Here is a 19,661-nt window from a genome sequence, read left to right as displayed (position 1 = left end):
ACCCATTGTGAAATGAGTCTGCACATATGTGGACCTGTTCTCTAATATCAGCCCCCCAAAATAATCACTTACATCTGGCACAGTTGATCTTTAATTTTTAATTTTCTTAAAAATAAAAAAAATAAACCAAAAAACATAAGTGAAAAAGATTTCTGAAAATAATTACAATGCTACAGGATTTTCTCTTCATCTTCTAAAATAGGGAAACATTTAGACAAAAGTATATATTTATATTCTTTTTAGATTTGGCAGTGAGGGAGTGGGGTGGGTAAGAAATAAGTATCCATTAGAAGAACTAGACTGAATGGTAACAGGGCAGAATAATGACAGCAAATCATACATTTATACACTGAATCCTAGCAGGTGAAACAGAAAGGAACTCACATTTTATCCATGGGAAACAGAAAATGCATCAAAGTGGGGTGAGGGGCATGTCCTAAAATAGAGACGGTTGTCCTAGATTCATATTTGTACAAAACAGGGAGAGTTTTGGGAGTGATAGCACCTGAATTCTAACTGTTGTTTGAGATCGCACCATTTACCCTGTCACCCCCCTTTCTCCCTTTCATTCATACCCCGCCCTTGTTTTGGAGTGGTCTCGTCAACACGTCGATTGCCCTCTCGCGCCGTCCCTGAATCCCTCATAGGCGCACCCCTCTGTCTCAGGATGGAGCGACCTGACCAAAGTACTCCTGGAAGAGTTAGTCCACAACCAACACCTTTTGGGTTAGAGACGGCCTTGTCATAAAGCACTTAGAACCACTAGGGTAAGGAGGGAACCCTGTCTGGCATGACACCTAGCAACCCCAGCCACCCTCACGGGAACCCCCGACCTCCCCACTTTAATCACGCAGCGTAGGCGCCTGAACGCAAACACCTGAGTCTCGTGTCTGGTTTAGTCAAAAAATGTATACAACATGGAAAGAAACCCATCTCCCACTAAGTGTGTAGTAACTAATCACTCCTTTCCTACTCCCTTCTGAGAGTGCGGGGGATTTTTAAGCCTCCCTTGTCCTTCTACAGTCTTTTCTCTGTACCCGACCTCTCCCTGTAACCCCCTGTCCCAGACAGAGGCGGCGGGCCTCTAGGATATCCTCTGGATCAGCTTGTCCTCTGATAGGCAGTAGAGGGCGTTGACGGACAGCTCCGAGATGAAGGCCTCGCAGGCTTTGCGGGAGACACCCTTGCATTCCCGCAGGTCCAGCAGGGAGAGGCAGGAGAGCCGGCGGAGGTACCGCAGACACGCGTCCGTCAGCTTACTGCAGCCTGGGAGATAGAGACACAGCGGTGCTCAATATGAACGACAACTCAGTAGCAATCCTGTGTGTGTGTGTGTGCTGTGCGAGTCCAAGGCTTACCCCCCAGGTTGAGCTCAGTGAGTGTATTGCGTGTGGAGGAGCCCACGGCAGTGAGCAGGTTGATGGAATGATCCGTGAGGCCTCCGCAGTGGGACAGGTCCAGACGGGTCAGCAGGGGCATGTGTCTGATCACCAGCCTCAGAGTGGAGTCACTGATCTCCAGCCCTGCCAGACGGAAAGACTGCATGTTCCTCAGCTGACTGCGGTTATCACAACCTAGAGAGAGACAGAGAGGGGGACGGGATTAGGGCCGAAAGAGGGAGGGAGAGGCCGGAGGAGAAAGAGGTGACAGCGGAAGAGAGAAAAGAAGAGGGAGAGGACTGAGAATATGTGTGTCCGCTGCTGACTCCAGAGGGACATAGCTAATTAACACGGTATGACAAGGGATTTATCCAAACAGTACTTAATTCAAAACAGAAAACGGTGTTGGGGGGGGCTCTCACCTGGGGGGTTGAGCAGGTCTCGGATCTGTCCATCTTTCACCCCGTCGGCCCAGCGCAGGTCCAGCGTGCGCAGGAGGGGGCAACTGGTCGAGCTCAGAGCCGAAATAGAAGACCAGGAGCACCCAGACAACATGAGATCCTTCAGCCCTGAGCCGGAGAGAGAATCACATCTCCAATGTGAGTAATACTTCAAGTGTGTGTCTGTCTGTCTGTCTGTGTGTCTGTCCGTCTGTCTGTCTGTACCTGGCAGGCGGTTGACGAGCCACGTGAGTTGTTTCTTGGAGATGGAGGTCCAGGAGAGGTCCAGGGCGACTGGCTGGCGTTTGATGATGCCCGACAGGGCCTGAGGACTGATTGCTTTAGACACGGTCAGATTGATCCTCATCCACAGCCTCTTATCCAGGCTCCTGCACCAGAACACATTTCAAAAGGTTTTTTACCAAGCACCCATACACTCTTGCACATACAGACGCATGAATAGTTACCACAGCTCTTGCGGTTATCAATGCGTGTGTGTGTGTGTATAAAATGCATTGTAAAATGTTTCTCCCTTACCATTTGTACCAGTTCTTGCAGACGGCCATGCAGACACAGAGCTCAGCACGAGTCAGGTAACGGAAGACTGATACCCACACCTCCCTCTCACAGCCCGGTTCGCTCCCTCCATCCGCCACCTCCCTCTCCCCATCCTGTAAAGCCGACAGAGGGAGGTGTAGCGGAGGAACCCGGGAGGAGGAAGCGCCGTTGTTTGTCCTCTCTGGTCTGCCCGGCCTCGTTCTCCTCTCGTCTTGATGGGAGCCGCCTGTGTGTGTGTTGCTTCCCCGGATGTGTGTGTGTCTGTCTGAGCGTGCAGGGTCTGGGGCGTGGTTCCTGAGGGGTGGTCGGGCCAGATTCTTGCGTTGTGTGTAAATCTGTCCGGGAGGGGCAGGGCGGGGGGTGACTGCAGCCTCCAGTTTGGGGACGATGGCCCCTGGATCATGTTTGGCCCTCGACGGCTGTAGGGTCACAGTGAGATACGAGCCCTTCATGAAGTCGTCGCTAATGTCCGACACTACGAGGACCGGTGGCTCCGCCTGTGCCTGTCCTCCTTCCCTCCAGTCTTCATCCATCTCCTCCTCCTCTTCTCCGTTTTGGTTGGACTCCCCACTCCCCCCCTCATCTTCTTTGGCTGTTCCGCTTCCTCGTCTCTGCGGCCGGTTTTCTTTGTCCCGTCTGCCACTCCGCACGCCGTTCTCCCTGTCCTCCTCCTCCTCATCACTACTACAACTACTGCTGCTGCTGCTGCTGCTGGTACTGCTATCACTCTCTTCCTCTGCTCCACCATGTCTCTGTCCTCCTCTTCCTCTGCCTGCTGCTCCTCCTCTGAGCCGTACTCCTCGCCCTTGCCCCCTGCGCCCCTCTCCCCTGCCTGCGGGGGCCAGGCTGAGGGAGGGTTGGGGGGGCTGGAGTCGTGCCCCTGTAGGGGAGCCTCTGAAGGACCCTCGGCCCCGGGACAGTCTGCCGACGGGGGAGTGAAGGCGAGAGGACACCCCTCTCTGGAGGTGGGCCAGACGCTGGGAGCCCAGGAGCTTGTGAGAACGCTCCAGAGACGGCGTCTGCTTCTGTAGAGAGGAGGAGTAGAATAGGTGAAACAATGCTTTGGTTGGAATAATCATACACTGGTTTAGAGAGATACGGTGCTTTAAAATAGGCTGCATGTGCTTACCGATTCTAAGATCGTGCTGCGCTCCAGTTTGATCTGCAACACAAAGACAGAGATTTAAAATTAGATGACTTGGCGAAAAATTATTGTACCATTCAAAAAAAACTTGCGCCGCCCCCCCCCCTTCTCGTTCTCCCTCTCTCACACTCTTCCGGAGTCGTAGCTCCAGTGCGCCGGCTCTCTTCCTGTTCTGTTGTTGCTGCAGTAGCAGCCGCTGAGAGGGAGGGGGCGCCCTCCGCTGGGACAGAGAGGACGTCAGGGGGGGTCTGCCACGTCGCCCCTTCCTTAACCCACCTCCTGCCTCCCCTACTTCTATCCCTTCCCGGTGGGCATGCTTTGACGTAGTGAGAGAACCTGTAGACGCCATGCTGTCCTCATCACTGCTGGACGACTGAGACCGAGAGGGAGAGCGTAAGAGAGAGAGGCAACATCACAAAACAGGTATTAATATAGTTGGTGGGTATCATCTTACAGGGACAGAAGAATAGACACACAGAGAGAGAGCCACACACAGAGAGAGCGAGACAGAGCCACACACAGAGAGAGCGAGAGAGAGAGATCGAGCGAGCCACACACAGAGCGAGAGAGACAGAGCCACACACAGAGCGAGCGAGAGAGACAGAGCCACACACAGAGAGAGCGAGAGAGACAGAGCCACACACAGAGAGAGCGAGAGAGACAGAGCCACACACAGAGAGAGCGAGAGAGACAGAGCCACACACAGAGAGAGCGAGAGAGACAGAGCCACACACAGAGAGAGCGAGAGAGACAGAGCCACACACACAGAGCGAGAGAGACAGAGCCACACACACAGAGCGCGAGAGAGAGCGACACACAGAGCGCGAGAGAGAGCGACACACAGAGCGCGAGAGAGAGCGACACACAGAGCGCGAGAGAGAGCGACACACAGAGCGCGAGAGAGAGCGACACACAGAGCGCGAGAGAGAGCGACACACAGAGCGCGAGAGAGAGCGACACACAGAGCGCGAGAGAGAGCGACACACAGAGCGCGAGAGAGAGCGACACACAGAGCGCGAGAGAGAGCGACACACAGAGCGCGAGAGAGAGCGACACACAGAGAGAGCGACACACAGAGAGAGCGAGAGAGACAGAGCCACACAGAGAGAGCGAGAGAGACAGAGCCACACACAGAGCGCGAGAGAGAGCGACACACAGAGCGCGAGAGAGAGCGACACACAGAGCGCGAGAGAGAGCGACACACAGAGCGCGAGAGAGAGCGACACACAGAGCGCGAGAGAGAGCGACACACAGAGCGCGAGAGAGAGCGACACACAGAGCGCGAGAGAGAGCGACACACAGAGCGCGAGAGAGAGCGACACACAGAGCGCGAGAGAGAGCGACACAGAGCGCGAGAGAGAGCGACACACAGAGCGCGAGAGAGAGCGACACACAGAGCGCGAGAGAGAGCGACACACAGAGCGCGAGAGAGAGCGACACACAGAGCGCGAGAGAGAGCAACACACAGAGCGCGAGAGAGAGCAACACACAGAGCGCGAGAGAGAGCGACACACAGAGCGCGAGAGAGAGCGACACACAGAGCGCGAGAGAGAGCGACACACAGAGCGCGAGAGAGAGACACACAGAGAGCGAGAGAGAGACACAAGGAGCGAGAGAGAGACACACACAGTGCAAGAGAGAGCGAGAGAGAGCGAGAGAGACACAGAGAGCGAGAGAGACATAAGGAGCGAGAGAGAGACACAGAGCGCGAGAGAGACACAGAGCGCGAGAGAGAGCGAGAGAGACACAAGGAGCGAGAGAGACACAAGGAGCGAGAGAGAGACACACAGAGCGCGAGAGAGAGCGAGAGAAACACACGGAGCGAGAGAGAGACACACACAGTGCAAGAGAGAGCGAGAGAGACACACAGAGAGCGAGAGAGACACACACAGTGCAAGAGAGAGCGAGAGAGACACACAGAGAGCGAGAGAGAGACACACACAGTGCAAGAGAGAGCGAGAGAGCGAGAGAGACACACACAGTGCAAGAGAGAGCGAGAGAGACACACAGAGAGCGAGAGAGACACACAGAGAGCGAGAGAGAGACACACACAGTGCAAGAGAGAGCGAGAGAGAGCGAGAGAGACACACACAGTGCAAGAGAGAGCGAGAGAGACACACACAGTGCAAGAGAGAGCGAGAGAGACACACAGAGAGCGAGAGAGACACGTGCGCGTGTCTCTCTCGCACTGTGTAATCTGACATTTGAAACGTCTCTATTCCTTTGAAACTTTTGTGAGTTGAATGTTGACTGTTCATTTCACTTTGGTTAATGAACATATGTTCCCCATGCCAATAAAGAAATGATGGGATACCTCTGATGAGGAGCCATCTTTGTCCTGGTAACATTTGGGACACTCCCAGCAGCTGGGCAGGTCCTTGTTGATCCTGCCCTCCCCTGGCACCTGAGAGAGGAGAATGAACAGCTATAAACACCTGACATACACACAGAGGACTGTTATAAGCACCTATAACACCGCCATCATCCTCAAGGGCCATTTGAGTTCGGGACCCCCTCGTGTGGGATACGAAAGAAAATATGTATTGGAAGTACATGCTGCACAAGAGGGATTTTACAGTGTACATTGTAGTACAGGTATATACACGTCTCTGCTGGTGCGAGGCCTGGTCACCTTGATGCAGTCGGGGTGGGCGATCTGAGCACAGTTGGAGCATTCCATCAGGGTTGTGGAGGAAGGGCTAGCGTCCGCCAGCTCCTGCTTCCCCTGGCCCTCTCCACAGAGAACACACACCGCCGAGTTGGGCAGGCCAGGCTGGAGACGGGGAGAGACAACGGTCAACATGCTATAAACACACACAGGGCGTGAAGTCGGTGCACTGGATACTCACAGCGAGACACTGCCGCATCATGCAGCCTTTCTTCATGCGCCCGGGTCCTCCGAACCTCCTCATGTCCCTGCAGAAGTTGCATTCGCCGCACTCCTCCCTCTGGCAGCCCGCACAGCGTTTGCAACGCACGCGCCGCCGCCTCAGGGCCGAGATGGAGGCGGCGGGCCTGGCCGGGCGCGGGACCGTGGGCTTGTGGGGCGTGGCCGGGCGCGGGCGGTCCACCGGCGAGGGGGAAGGGGGCTGGTACCACGACGGCTGGCCGGGGAAGGTGGGAGCAGAAGGGAGGAAAGTTGAGACGTCTGCCCCGTGTTGTTGAGGGCTTGACTGTGGTGACTAAACGCATGTACGCGCGCATGCGCGCATGTCGGGTGAGTGTTTGAACGCGTGTGTACGAGAGGCACGTGCCCTCTTGGCTCACCCTCTTGGGCCACTTGACGATGGGCTTCCCAGTGTAAGACAGCTTGGGGTCGTCGTGGCGGTGGTCCTCCAGAAGAGCCTAAACAGGACACAAGCCACGTAAAAAAGTCAAGACTATTGATTGAAAGATTTGATTTGTTGCGTTACAAAGTGGGGTTAAAATGGATAAAATTGTCAACGATCTACAGAAAATACCAATGTCGAAGTGGAAGAAAAATGTGAACATAAAAATAAAAAAGGTATATTTATCTTGGATTAGATTAAACCCAGAGTCAATACTTTGTAGAAGCACCTTTGGCAGCGATTACAGCTGTGAGTCTTTCTGGGTCAGTCTCTAAAGCAGTGTTCACACTGGCAGTGTGAAGTGACTCAAATCCTTTTTATCTGCATATCCGATTCCAATCTGTACTTTTACCTGCTGTCTGAACAGCCAATAAGCACATGTAATCAGATATTTCAAGCCACCTTTGTAGGATCGTGGTGGCCCAACACCCTATTAAAACCCTTTACACTCGTACCCGTATAAGGGTTGAAATGGCAGATTTTGGCACTGATAAAACGCCTAAATTGGCACACAGTAACGTGTTCTAAACGACGTCAGAGCTCAGGCTCTGTGCTTCACAGCGCTGTATGGGTTTTTGACTGACAGACGTTCTGAACTTGGGTATCGCACGCGACAAGAAGTAGTTCACATCCCTCATGGTAATTGGGAAACTTTTGCACAAAAAGAATTGTTCGAGTGAGGGAAATGCTGTAAATTAAAGGGCTCTATGTATTTTGAAAGATCAGACGTTGAGGATTTTATTAATAATAGTAGCAAGCCAAACACACGTGAGTCCAAACGTGCACTTCACATTTCCATATCCTAAAACTGGTGTAAACGTTTATGATCACTGTGTTTGATGGACAATTACAAGATTACATGGCGTCATATCCAGGGTTGTTCTGAACAAAACGAGACTGTCTATTGTGAGGAAAACTTGCAGCGGAACACGCACCCATACCTCCTTTCTATGCGCACCAAAACTAGGACCCGTTTCTCAGAACTGTCTTGTGAAAGCCTAACACTAAAATTGTACTTTAGAACTTGGCTAGTCATGTTGGCAATAGAAAAAGCTTTCAAATGATGCCCACCTGACCCAGATTGCGATTGATAAAATTGCGTAAACAATTGGCGGGGACCCGGGGTTGTGTTCCAAACAAAACTACACGTGTACTTGTTCTAGTTCCTCAACGGTACATCTTGGAAAAGTAAAAAAAGTACCTTACAGTTGAAGACTCTTCTTTGAGTCATAAAAGCGCATTGAAATGACTTAGGAACTGCACACTCTGGAGAGGTGTGGCCACTTGCAGACTCCAGTAAGTCCTCTCACTCAAACCCGTGTCATTTTTTAAAATCTTGTTGCATTTACCCCACATGTTCTAGGAATATTCTTATGTTACTGAATGTATCCAGAATATTTTCAGATTTTGTTATCAACAAAATGCTTCGAAAAGTACAGTAAATGTAAAATGCACAAAATGTTTGGATTCATTCTGTCCTCAACTTTGGTCAAATAAATTCTCATAATCCCCAAACTATTCCCTTTCAATTGCTACCATGGTTATGCATTTCATATTTCTTCTGTAAAAAACATATCAAATTTAGCCCCATCCACATAACCCTTTACGCTCGTGGGAATTGGCCTAAGACCATGTTGACGTTTCCTTTATTTTGGTAGTTTCCTGTAGGTACACACTACTGTAAATGACTTTAGGTGAAAGCATCTGCTAAACGGAATACATGATATTATTATATTCTAGACTGGTGCCCTGTACCCACCCGTATGTCGTGGAGCAGGGCGGGGGCGTTGCGGATGCCTGCGGGGACACACTTCTTGTGGGCTGGCAGCTCCTCCAGCTTCCCCAGCAGGTTCCACAGCCCCTCCAGCTCCAGGGGGGTCAGGTTTACCCTCACCCCCAGCTTAGTGGCACCCAGAGCGGGGGAGACATCCTCGTCGCTCTCTTCCATTTTGACCTTGCTCTCCCTTTCCTCCTCCTTTCCTTCCTCATCATCGTCTCCGTCTTTGTTCTCCTCCGAAGTGCTGTTTTTCACGTGTCCGTTGAGCTTGTTCTCCGAGGAGTCACGAGTCAGACCTGAGAGGGACAAAAACAGAGGGATTAAAACGAGAAGAGAGAGCAAATGAGAAACAGAAAAATATCAACTGTTGTGCGTGCGTGTGTACACTCACCAACACCGAGCGAGTGCTTCTGGAACTCAGGGGTGAGGTGAGAGGTGTTGGTCAGACAGTAGAGGTATCTCTCCAGCACGTACCAGCACATCTCATAGTAGAAGGGGTATCGGAACTTAGCCGGGACCTGGACAGCAGAACACATGAGATATTGAAGGGAAGTGACTACTCTCACCTGTAGTCAACAAGTAATAGTCAGTCCCCCACCCTCATTGAGTAGTACACGTGCATGTGCAGTGGAGTTCTGTGTGACGCGTGTGCGGTAGTGTACTCACTCGTGTGCGGTCCTCGATGTTGTAGATGTTGAGCTGCATGGGGATGTTGAAGCTGTGGAGGAAGTTTCCCCCAAACACCAGCGTGTCCTCAGGGGTGTACACAGCATGGATCCAACCTAGACATCAACAGTGGAGGAGGTTAGATGGGGGAACAAAAATGTACCGTGTGTATCAGTGTGTGTACGTACCCGAGGGGATCATGAAGGTATAGCCCTGCTTCAGCTCAATCCTCTGACAGTCCCGAGCCTTGTCTCCCAGGAAGATGTCCCCTTGTTTCCCTGACAACACCCAGTCCTCATACAGCTCCAGGTTCTGGGGTGTGGGTGGGATCAGCCAGAACACCTACAGGAGGAGGCCAGAGGTCAAGATTGGGATAGCCATAGAGATGCAATAGAATACTAGAATGGCCTAAGCTCTAGTTCTCCTGGGTGTCGTCTCACCTTGCCCCCCCGCAGGATGTGGTACCAGACCGACGTACCACCAAAGTCAACGTGGAAGTCTGTGAAGCAGCCCTGGACACTCATCAGACAGTACCTGAAGGAATATACATCTTTATACCGTACATCAACCAGCATTAAAAACAAAGACGTGTGTTAAATGAACTCACGCTCCACGCACAAACACCGCATTGTTACGGTAGGGTAAACATTTTAAAATTAAGTGGTTGAGTACATGTGGAATGAAAGCCATAAAAAGGTGCAGGTTCGGGACTCACTTCTGCACTTTGGGATACTGCATGTCTATGATGGAGTTGGTTGAGTCTCTCTGTCTCTCCTTCAGGTGCCGTGGCCACATGTTGTCCACCCAGTCGATCAAATCCACCTGGGGAGAGGGAGGGATGTCAGCAGGGACATGCGCCACTGAGTGGAAGTGATAGCCCAGTGTTTACAATGGTCAGACACCTGAACTTGCTATGTGATTGTTTGGTGTTTGACAAGGTTTTCTGGTTTGTAGTACCGAGGGATTAGTGCTTCGAGGTCGGTTCGGTTTTGGTTCGACTATTTAAAGAGTATCACAATTTTTCGACTTTGATTGTTTTTTTTAAACATTAAATGCATTATTAAATAATGACACTACAGTGACTTTTTAATGGAAATTCCAAAGACAAAAATAGTGAACATTCAATTGCCAAAACTAAATTTCACCTTGCCTCTGATCAGATCCACATTGCATAGACATCAATAGAAAAATAGAAAATTACTATGAAATCCAATATTTCAGTTGTGTTTATTACTTCAGTCAGCCAGGAGCAGTCAGCCAGGAGCAGTCAGCCAGCCAGGCCATCTAACATTATTCTCCCCCACACTGTACTGTCTTTAGTCATCCTACTAGTTCTTCAAAGTAGATAAGATACAACTTCCTGAACAGTCTCTGTCTCTCTCCTCATTGTGTTGTGTACATTCCTCTCTCATACGGTCTGTGTATATCTAACATAACGTAGCAGGCGTAAACGTGTATCTGTCCAGAGATCTGAATATAATGAGGAGATGCTCATGTCTCCGCTCTAACAAAGGGAGTCGTTGTCCCAAAGGCGACAAGGCAGGCGACAAGCTTAGGTCCAAAACGCATTGGGCTTATTTTGGACAGGTTTTGGGGAGAGTGAAACCGTTCGCCTCTTCCTCTCTGTTCGAGCCAGGAAAAAACAAGCTAAATGGATTATGGACACTGTAGTCATTTTCCAGGGTTCTGTGCTGAATTAGATGGAATATTTGCTTAATAAAAACCCCAACTACCTTCAGTCCAGCGTCCCACATAGTTCTGGACTTGATTTATTTAGTGAATTAAACAGCGAGTTGGGCTTACAAAAAACGAAATGGAATTAAAGTAATTGAACAGACGTCGGTAATTTAGATATTTAATAACTGAAAAAATATACACTACCGTTCAAAATTTCTAAGTGGCCCAAAACTTATCTTGTTTTTGAAAGATAAGCACATTTTATGTCCTTTAAAATCACATCAAATTGATCAGAAACACAGTGTAGACATTGTTAATGTTGTAAATGACTATTGTAGCTGGAAACAGCTGATCTTTTATGGAATATACACATACGGAGCACCAGCATTTGTGGGTTTGATCCCACAAATGCTGATGCTCCAGATACTCAACTAGTCTAAAAGGCCAGTTTTATTGCTTCTTTAATCAGGACAACCGTTTTCAGCTGTGCTAACATAATTACAAAAGGGTTTTCTAATGATCAATTAGCCTTTTAAAATGATAAACTTGGATTAGCTAACACAGGAGTGATGGTTGCTGATAATGGGCCTCTGTACAACTATGTAGATATTCCATTAAAAAGAAAATCTGCCGTTTCCAGCTAGAATAGTCATTTACAACATTAACAATGTCTACACTGTATTTCTGATGAATTTGATGTGATTTTAAAGGACATAAAATGTGCTTTCCTTTCAAAAACAAGATCATTTCTAAGTGACCCAAAACTTTTGAACGGTAGTGCATATAATGTTGCTTAATCACTCAGCACTACTGGTTTGTGTGCGCGCGCCTGCGCGTGTCTTACCGAGGCGGGTCGTTTCACCAGGTTCTCCAGCTTGGTGTGACTGAACTCCAGGCTGATGACGTTATAGAGCTTATCTCGCTCCGAGGGCGGGGTCTCGTAGTACCGCCGCCATTGGGCCATGGACATCTCGATGCCCTTCTGAGTGGTCACATCCATAACGTCAACCATCCTCCGACTGCCTATGACAGAAGGGGACAGGCAAAGGGCAGGGAGAATTACTTACAGAGCCTGCAGCACTGTTTTAAAAATCAGATGAAATCAGCAGCCGTGAGTTCATAAGAGTGTTCATAGTTTGGGCCTTACCTACAAACAGCTTGACGTCACTCACACTGAAATCAGAGTCTGGCATCCTGACAGAATAAGAGAAAGGGAGAGAGAGAGAACAAGAGGGGGGTTGTTAAATAAAGCTGGAGAATCAGAGTGAGCCAGCAGTTATATTTCCATCTCCCACAGATCTGCAGAGAAGGAGGTGGGCTAGATAATTAGAAGACGAAGAGTGACCTACTCTAAGCCGAGGCCGTCTTTTTTCTCAAAGATCAGAGGGTCTCTCAGCCCCTCCCTCTGGATGTACTCGAACGTGAAGTCTGCAGAGAAACACACGTTACCCTCAACAATGCAGGGCAGGCACACCAAGAGTAATCCAAGAAGTAGAACCATAATTAGGGCCATGTTTTTTTGCCAGATTACAAAACCAACAAGCTTTTCCAGGTCAAGATCATAAACATAGGAGAAACTGGGTTATGCCTCTGTAAGGGATATCATAGCGTGGTTTGACCCCTGACCTTTTCCCTCCATGTGTTTAACCAGGTTGGAGTTGAACCGGTCACTCTGCAGCTTCTCATCCAGGTCAAAGGTCCGCTTCCCCTCAATCTCATCGTCCGAGATCCCGTCATCGAGGTAGCGCCGCCGCGTCCCCGTACGCTAGTGACACAAAGCAGAAACTCAACTCGTATCCAGGGCTGTGATGATAATTGAATAACCGTGTGACTGACGGTTGTGGACAAAGACCGCCATGAAAATAAAATAACTGTCAAAACCGTTTAAATAGTCTTACATTTATTTTAGGATATAAAAAAATATATATATAGTTTACTAAGTGAGTGTTTACTAATGATTATAAGCAATTGTTTTGCTAGCCTAGTCTGTCTATTAAACGGTCTATCTCATCCTCTTTCCAACTCGCCTTTGATGCTCAGGCAGCAAATTCACGAGATGCGTGGGTGTGTAGAGCGCTACAGGCTAGAGCACTTTGAGTGCCTGAGCACGCATAGAAGTACCTGGCAAATGTCAAATGTAGAAAAGTGCCCAGCTGGGTTTCAGTAATTTTTTCTTCACCTCACACATTAAGTCATTCAAATTCAAATCAAAACAGTTCCTCACAGTATTTGAAAAATCTTTCCAACGCTCTCTCCCTTGATAATCATCGCCATGATAAATAGGCTATGGACATTTTGCATGTATTTGTTTCTATTTAAATGATTGTCAATTTCATTATATAGCTCAGCTGTCCACTTCATACTTTCCTTGTCAATACATTATCTTATAGCGTACTTTCCGTAAGCCTAAGGTAGGCCTAGGTTTTTTAATACGTTTTAAGGAAAGGAGAAATATTTGCTTGTGTTGACATAAGCTGGTGGCTTTGATTGACAGGTGCTTTTAAGAGGGTGTGCGTGAGTTTGCTGATTCTCTCTATAGGCCGATAGGCTACTTTTAGGAAACTACCGTCTGGACTCCATCTCTTTCATAAGAATCAAATGCTCCTGTCATTATTGAATCTTGTAAAAGGCCTGTTTTCAGTAGCTCAGGCTACATTATTTCTGTCATTACGGCATCCTCTCTTTGAAGAACATATGCCACTGCCATCGAATGACCGCAGCAACAGGGTTTGTAACGTTATGCGAATGTTTCGGGAAAAACCCATCGGACTTCGATTGAATTGTATTCTGCATCAAAATAGGATCTGTATTAAGGATCTGTATTAATTAATGCAGAAAAGCCAACAGACAAGGACAAGGAAGGTATGCATCTTTATTTTGACTCTGTTAATGTTGTGTCAATACAAAAATGCTACAGATTTGTTGATTAAGGATAATAAGTAATAAGCTGAATAGTAATAATGAAATGCCATGATAATAATGAAGTGTAATGGCTTGTATCAAATAGGTTTTATTAATAAGCATATACATGTAAACAAGTGTGTACATTCGCCTGGCCAATTACCGTAACCTCAAATTCCAAGACCGTCACAGCCCTATTTTTATCACTTTGAATGAGATTTCTGCTAAGACCATGCACATGTAACAGTATTGCCTTTGCCCCTCTTTGCCACAACACTGGCTCGAACCAGGGACCCTCTGAATCTATCAACTGCCGCCACACAAGAAGCATCGTTAACTATCGCTCAACAAAAGCAGTGGCCCTTGAAGAGCAATGGAAACAACTGCTTTTAAAGTCTCAGAGCGAGGGACGTCGCCGATTGAACGCTACTAGCATGCACTGCTAACAAGCTAGCCATTTCACATCGGGCAACACACCAATGTACACTGAGTATACCAAATATTAGGAGCACCTTCCTAATAGAGTTGAGCGAATAGCCTCAATTCGTCTGGGCATGGACTCCACAAGGTGTTGAAAGCGTTCCACAGGGACGCTGGCCCATGTTGACTCCACAGTTGTGTCAAGTTGGCTAGATGTCCTTTGGGTGGTGGACCATTCTAGATACACATAGGAAACTATTGAGTGTGGAAAAACCCAGCAGCTTTGCAAAAATTGGTGCACCTGGCACCTACTACCATACCCTGTTCAAAGACTCATAACAGAAAGATTTTGCGGATCAGTCATTCAATGGTCTGCATGGGCATCACAGGAGGGCCTTATCCCCATCCCACTTACTTCCATTCACCCCCTGCTCTCATATCTTGGCTAGACAGATGGGTCCAGCACAACACCCCACCCCCATCCTGTTCCACCAAACCCGGGCTATGCTTGGTATTATCTTTACTCAAAACACCCCACATGCTGTTTCCTATTGCTCTGCAACTCAGCTGGACTGGTGTATTCTTATATCTTGACTAACTATACATTCTTAGATCCACACAAACATTCCATTATTATCTATAATTCTGTGGATTATTTTTAATGGTCACAAAAAAAACGACACCCTTTAGAAAAGCCTAAATGGGTCTAAGTCACGGCATGGTAACAAAAAGCTCCACCTAATGTAAAGCGACATGAGCAAGCATTATCAGGTCAGACAACAGTGAACTTGAACCTGACCCTGCATTGAACCCACTGACACGCATCCAGTCTATTGTCAAGCCAACAGATCCACAACACTCTCGTTGATTTAGCTTGTTACCGATGCAACAGTCGTTTTCTTTAGGGAAACTAGCTAAATACAACTTGCAAAGCAATTTTATCTAACACATCAACACGTAGTTATTCATTAAATTGTACTTACCAAGCGCTTGCTGTAACGGGGGTTCTGGTCTTCCATGACCTAAGACAGGAATGAGACCGTTGAGAAATCACAATGCCATGTACAGCCTAAGTTAATTGAGCAGTTAACTAATTTAACATCAGCTTTTGAGAGCCAAACTATAGGCCAATTGTTGGCATATGAATATAAAATACCCTCAACTTCTGGCGCTTGGATTGAGTTTGCCAGCTACAGTATCGGGACAAGGATAAAGGTTAGCTAAGTTTTGGCTAACGTTATAATATACAAACTGACGGAATATTATGATATAGTAAGTTAATGCTGAGTACTAAATAACTGGCTACCGGGCAACAAATGTATTTAGCTAACTAACGTTACTGTAGCTAACAAGTAGCAACAACAATCAAATAACGTTAGTTGTCTAAACGTTAACTAGCGACCATTAGCTAGTTATTATTGTTGCAAGAAAACCTGTTATTTAACTATATCGTTATCCTTGGATAATGTTACAGAACTGACCAACTTGCAGCAGAGGCTGTTAGCGAGTTACAACGCTATGCTATCTACATATACTAACGCGTTAGCTACAAGAGACTGTTGTTAGTTAGCTAGCTAACTTCCCCGAATACATTTGAGTGTCTAGTGGTCCTGCTCTGTTCGAACGCAATTTCAGTTAATAACCTACCGTTACCTGGTCAACATACCCAGCACAATATAATCGTATAATGTTAGATACATTTATGGGTTATCTTTATGTACATAAAATGATCTAACTTACGTTAGCGTCTTCATTCACGGAACGTTAGCTAGTTAGCCATCATTGCGCTAACGTTAGCTTCCTAATCGGGAAATTGCTAACGTATTATTTTGAGATAACTTTACCACTGCAATAACTCCTTGGGTTGTTGTGGTCTGTACGTTATCCTGTAGCGCGGCTTCTAGAAGTTATCGCTGAACTTTGTATCCATCTTATATATTTTTTGCTTTGTAGGTTGTTATCCTTGTTATTGTGCGATAAAGTTAAAGCGATCTGCTTCGATCCGCCATTTTCAGCTGAGCATAAAACACACACACACCCCACTACCCCCAAAGAGAAGGACCCGCCCCAGGATTTACAATGCCATCCAATAGTACATGGATAAATCAACACAGGAGGTTGTGATTGGGTAAAAGTTATGTCATTCCCAGAGATGGTTTGTAGAGCCGTTTAAACCGTGCCCCACGTGGTGTGACAGCCTATGGCAGTAGAGATCACTGACGTGAGCGAAACATTATTCGCTGGGGTGTCAAAATGGGGTCAACAAGAGAGCCTATCATAAGACCACTATGGGGAACAATTTATGTACATAAACCAATCATATCGGAACATAGTGAGGCTGAAGATTCCCAGTAAAGACCATTGTCACAAGGACAAGGGAACATATAGTAAGAGGGACAATAGTTGTTCCATCCCATTCAAAAAGTCTCTGAATGCCACCTGCCAACAAAATAATAAAAAAGTTTCTTCAACAGATGAGGAAAAATAGAGAATTAAAGACAAGAGGCGCACTAATAGCACACACACAACATTCTATTACATAACAACCACACTGGATGACTGACAACCACGCATCACTGAAAAGAACATCACTAACATTTCAGCACATTACATACTGACACAGCATACCGAGAAACAACTTTGTATGACTGACCACACACACAGTTACATCATGAAGAAAATAAAATACATGACTGGGTAAATTAAGGATTTTGACCATGAGTCACAGCTATAACTATATTTATGTTGAATGTTGTGCTCAAGTATAATATCATACATATTTTCTTATGCACATATTTAAGTAATTGAATCATTGATACATTAGAATACATTTATCCAAATATTCACCCAATGTTTTCGGCATACATATGGTACCACAATGTCCTACTGTCATTGGCAGGGGGCGCCAATCTCATTGTGCATAGGATCTTCATAACCTTAGTCATAGGTTACCACAATGTCATCTGAATGAGAATTTAGAAGCAGTGAGCTAAATTAAGAAAATTAAGACATTTTCCACATTTTGTTACATTACAGCCTTATTCTAAAATGAATTAAATAAAAATCGTCAGCAATCGACACACAATACCTTAGATCTGGGACACAAAGCATTCTTCACTCATGCTGCCAAACATACCCTCGTAAAACTGACTATCCTACCAATCCTGGACTTCGGCGATGTCATTTACAAAATAGCCTCCAACACTCTACTCAGCAAATTGGATGCAGTCTATCACAGTGCCATCCGTTTTGTCACAAAAGCCCCATATACTACCCACCACTGCGACCTGTATGCTCTCGTTGGCTGGCCCTCGCTTCATAATCGTCGCCAAACCCACTGGCTCCAGGTCATCTATAAAAGTCTTTGCTAGGTAAAACCCCACCTTATCTCAGCTCACTGGTCACCATAGCAGCACCCACATGCTCCAGCAGGTATATTTCATTGGTCACCCCCAAAGCCAATTCCTCCTTTGGCCGCTTTTTCTTCCAGTTCTCTGCTGCCAATGACTAGAACAAACTGCAAAAATCACTGAAGCTGGAGACTCATATCTCCCTCACTAACTTGAAGCATCAGCTGTCAGAGCAGCTCACAGATCACTGCACATAGCCCATCTGTAAATAGCCCACCCAACTACCTCATCCCCATACTGTTATTCATTTTACTCCTTTGCACCCCAGTATCTCTACTTGCACATCTATCACTCCAGTGTTTATTTGCTAAATTGTAATTATTTCTCCACTGTGGCCTATTTTGTGCCTTACTTCCCTAATCTTACTACATTTGCACACACTGTATATAGACTTTTCTATTGTATTATTGACTCTGTGTTTGTTTATTCCATGTGTAACTCTGTGTTGTTGTGTCGCACTGCTTTGCTTTATCTTGGCCAGGTCGCAGTTGTAAGCCTACCTGGTTAAATAAAGGTGATATAAAATACAAATAAAATACCCCATAATGACATCAAAACCAGACATAAATACCTTATTTACATAAGTATTCAGACCCTTTGCTATGAGACTTGAAATTGAGCTCAGGTGCATCCTGTTTACATTGATCATCCTTGAGATGTCTCTACAACTTGATTGGAGTCCACCTGTGGTAAATTCAAATTGATAGGACATGATTTGGAAAGGCACACCCCCATCTATATAAAAAGGTCCCACAGTTGACAGTGCATGTCAGAGCAAAAATCAAGCCATGAGGATGAAGGGATTGTCCGTAGAGTGCTGAGACAGGATTGTGTCAAAGCACAGATCTGGGGAAGGGTACCAAAACATTTCTGCAGCATTGAAGGTCTCCAAGAACACAGTGGCCTTCATCATTCTTAAATGGAAGATGTTTGGAACCAGCCAGGCTCTTCCTAGAGCTGACGGCCTGGCCAAACTGAGCAATCGGGGGAGAAGGGCCTTGGTCAGGGAGGTGACCAAGAACCCAATGGTCACTCTAACAGAGCTCTAGAGTTCCTCTGTGGAGATGGGAGAACCTTCCAGAAGGACAAACATCTCTGCAGCACTCCACCAATCAGGCCTTTATGGTAGAATGGCCAGACAGAAGCCACGACAGCCTGCTTGGAGTTTGCCAAAAGGAACCTAAAGACTCTGACCATGAGAAACAAGATTCTCTGGTCTGATGAAACCAAGATTGAAATCTATGGCCTGAATGCCAAGTGTCACGTCTGGAAGAAACCTGGCACCATCCCTACGGTGGAGCATGGTGGCGGCAGCATCGTGCTGTAGGGATGTTTTTCAGCGGCAGGGACTGAGACTAGTCTGGATGGAGGCAAAGATTAACAGAGCAAAGTACAGCCATCCTTGATGAAAGACTGCTCCAGAGCACTCATGACCTCAGACTAGGGCGAAGGTTCACCTTCCAACAGGACAACTAACCCAAAGCACACAGCCAAGAGATCGCAGGAGTGGCTTCGGGACAAGTCTCTGAATGTCCTTGAGTGGCCCAGCCAGAGCCCGGACTTGAACATCTCTGGTGACATCTGAAAATAGCTATGCAGCGACACTCCCTATCCAACCTGACAGAGCTTGAAGATCTGTATAGAAGAATGGTAGAAACTCCCCAAATACAGGTGCCAAGCTTGTAGCGTCATACCCAAGAAGACTCGGCTGTAAATCGCTGACAAAGGTGCTTCAACACATATGTAAATGTGACAGTTTAATACATTTGCTAAAATTTCTAAAAACCTACTTTTGCTTTGTCATTTTGGGGTATTGTGTGTTAAGGGGGAAAAATAAAAATAAATACATTTTAGAATATGGCTGTAATGTAAAAGTCAAGGGGTCTGAATACTTTCCTTAGATCATCCTGCAAATGTGAAATTCAATCAGACATTTTCCCTTCAAACCAAAGGACTGTAA

General features: G+C 46.9%; 1 protein-coding gene across 1 annotated transcript; it reads right to left on the bottom strand.

Annotated features, from left to right (window-relative positions):
- Positions 1–78: 78 nt before the first annotated feature.
- Positions 79–16,321, bottom strand: LOC139581216 (lysine-specific demethylase 2A-like). The gene is made up of 23 exons (XM_071410737.1): positions 16,032–16,321; positions 15,275–15,313; positions 12,597–12,735; positions 12,320–12,398; positions 12,118–12,164; positions 11,815–11,993; positions 10,009–10,115; positions 9,734–9,827; positions 9,482–9,635; positions 9,294–9,409; positions 9,019–9,145; positions 8,610–8,923; positions 6,789–6,866; positions 6,371–6,625; positions 6,154–6,294; positions 5,836–5,925; positions 3,649–3,894; positions 3,507–3,539; positions 2,357–3,402; positions 2,045–2,208; positions 1,802–1,948; positions 1,359–1,574; positions 79–1,266 (listed from the first exon to the last, which is right to left on the bottom strand). Exons 2-23 carry the CDS (start codon positions 15,308–15,310, stop codon positions 1,085–1,087), a joined length of 3,990 nt encoding a protein of 1,329 aa, XP_071266838.1. The 5' UTR covers positions 15,311–15,313; positions 16,032–16,321; the 3' UTR covers positions 79–1,084.
- Between the last annotated feature and the right edge of the window lie 3,340 nt (positions 16,322–19,661).

Source organism: Salvelinus alpinus, chromosome 7 (genome assembly GCF_045679555.1).
Source record: "Salvelinus alpinus chromosome 7, SLU_Salpinus.1, whole genome shotgun sequence".
NCBI lineage: Eukaryota > Metazoa > Chordata > Actinopteri > Salmoniformes > Salmonidae > Salvelinus > Salvelinus alpinus.
This window is presented reverse-complemented; position numbering and strand designations above follow the sequence as displayed.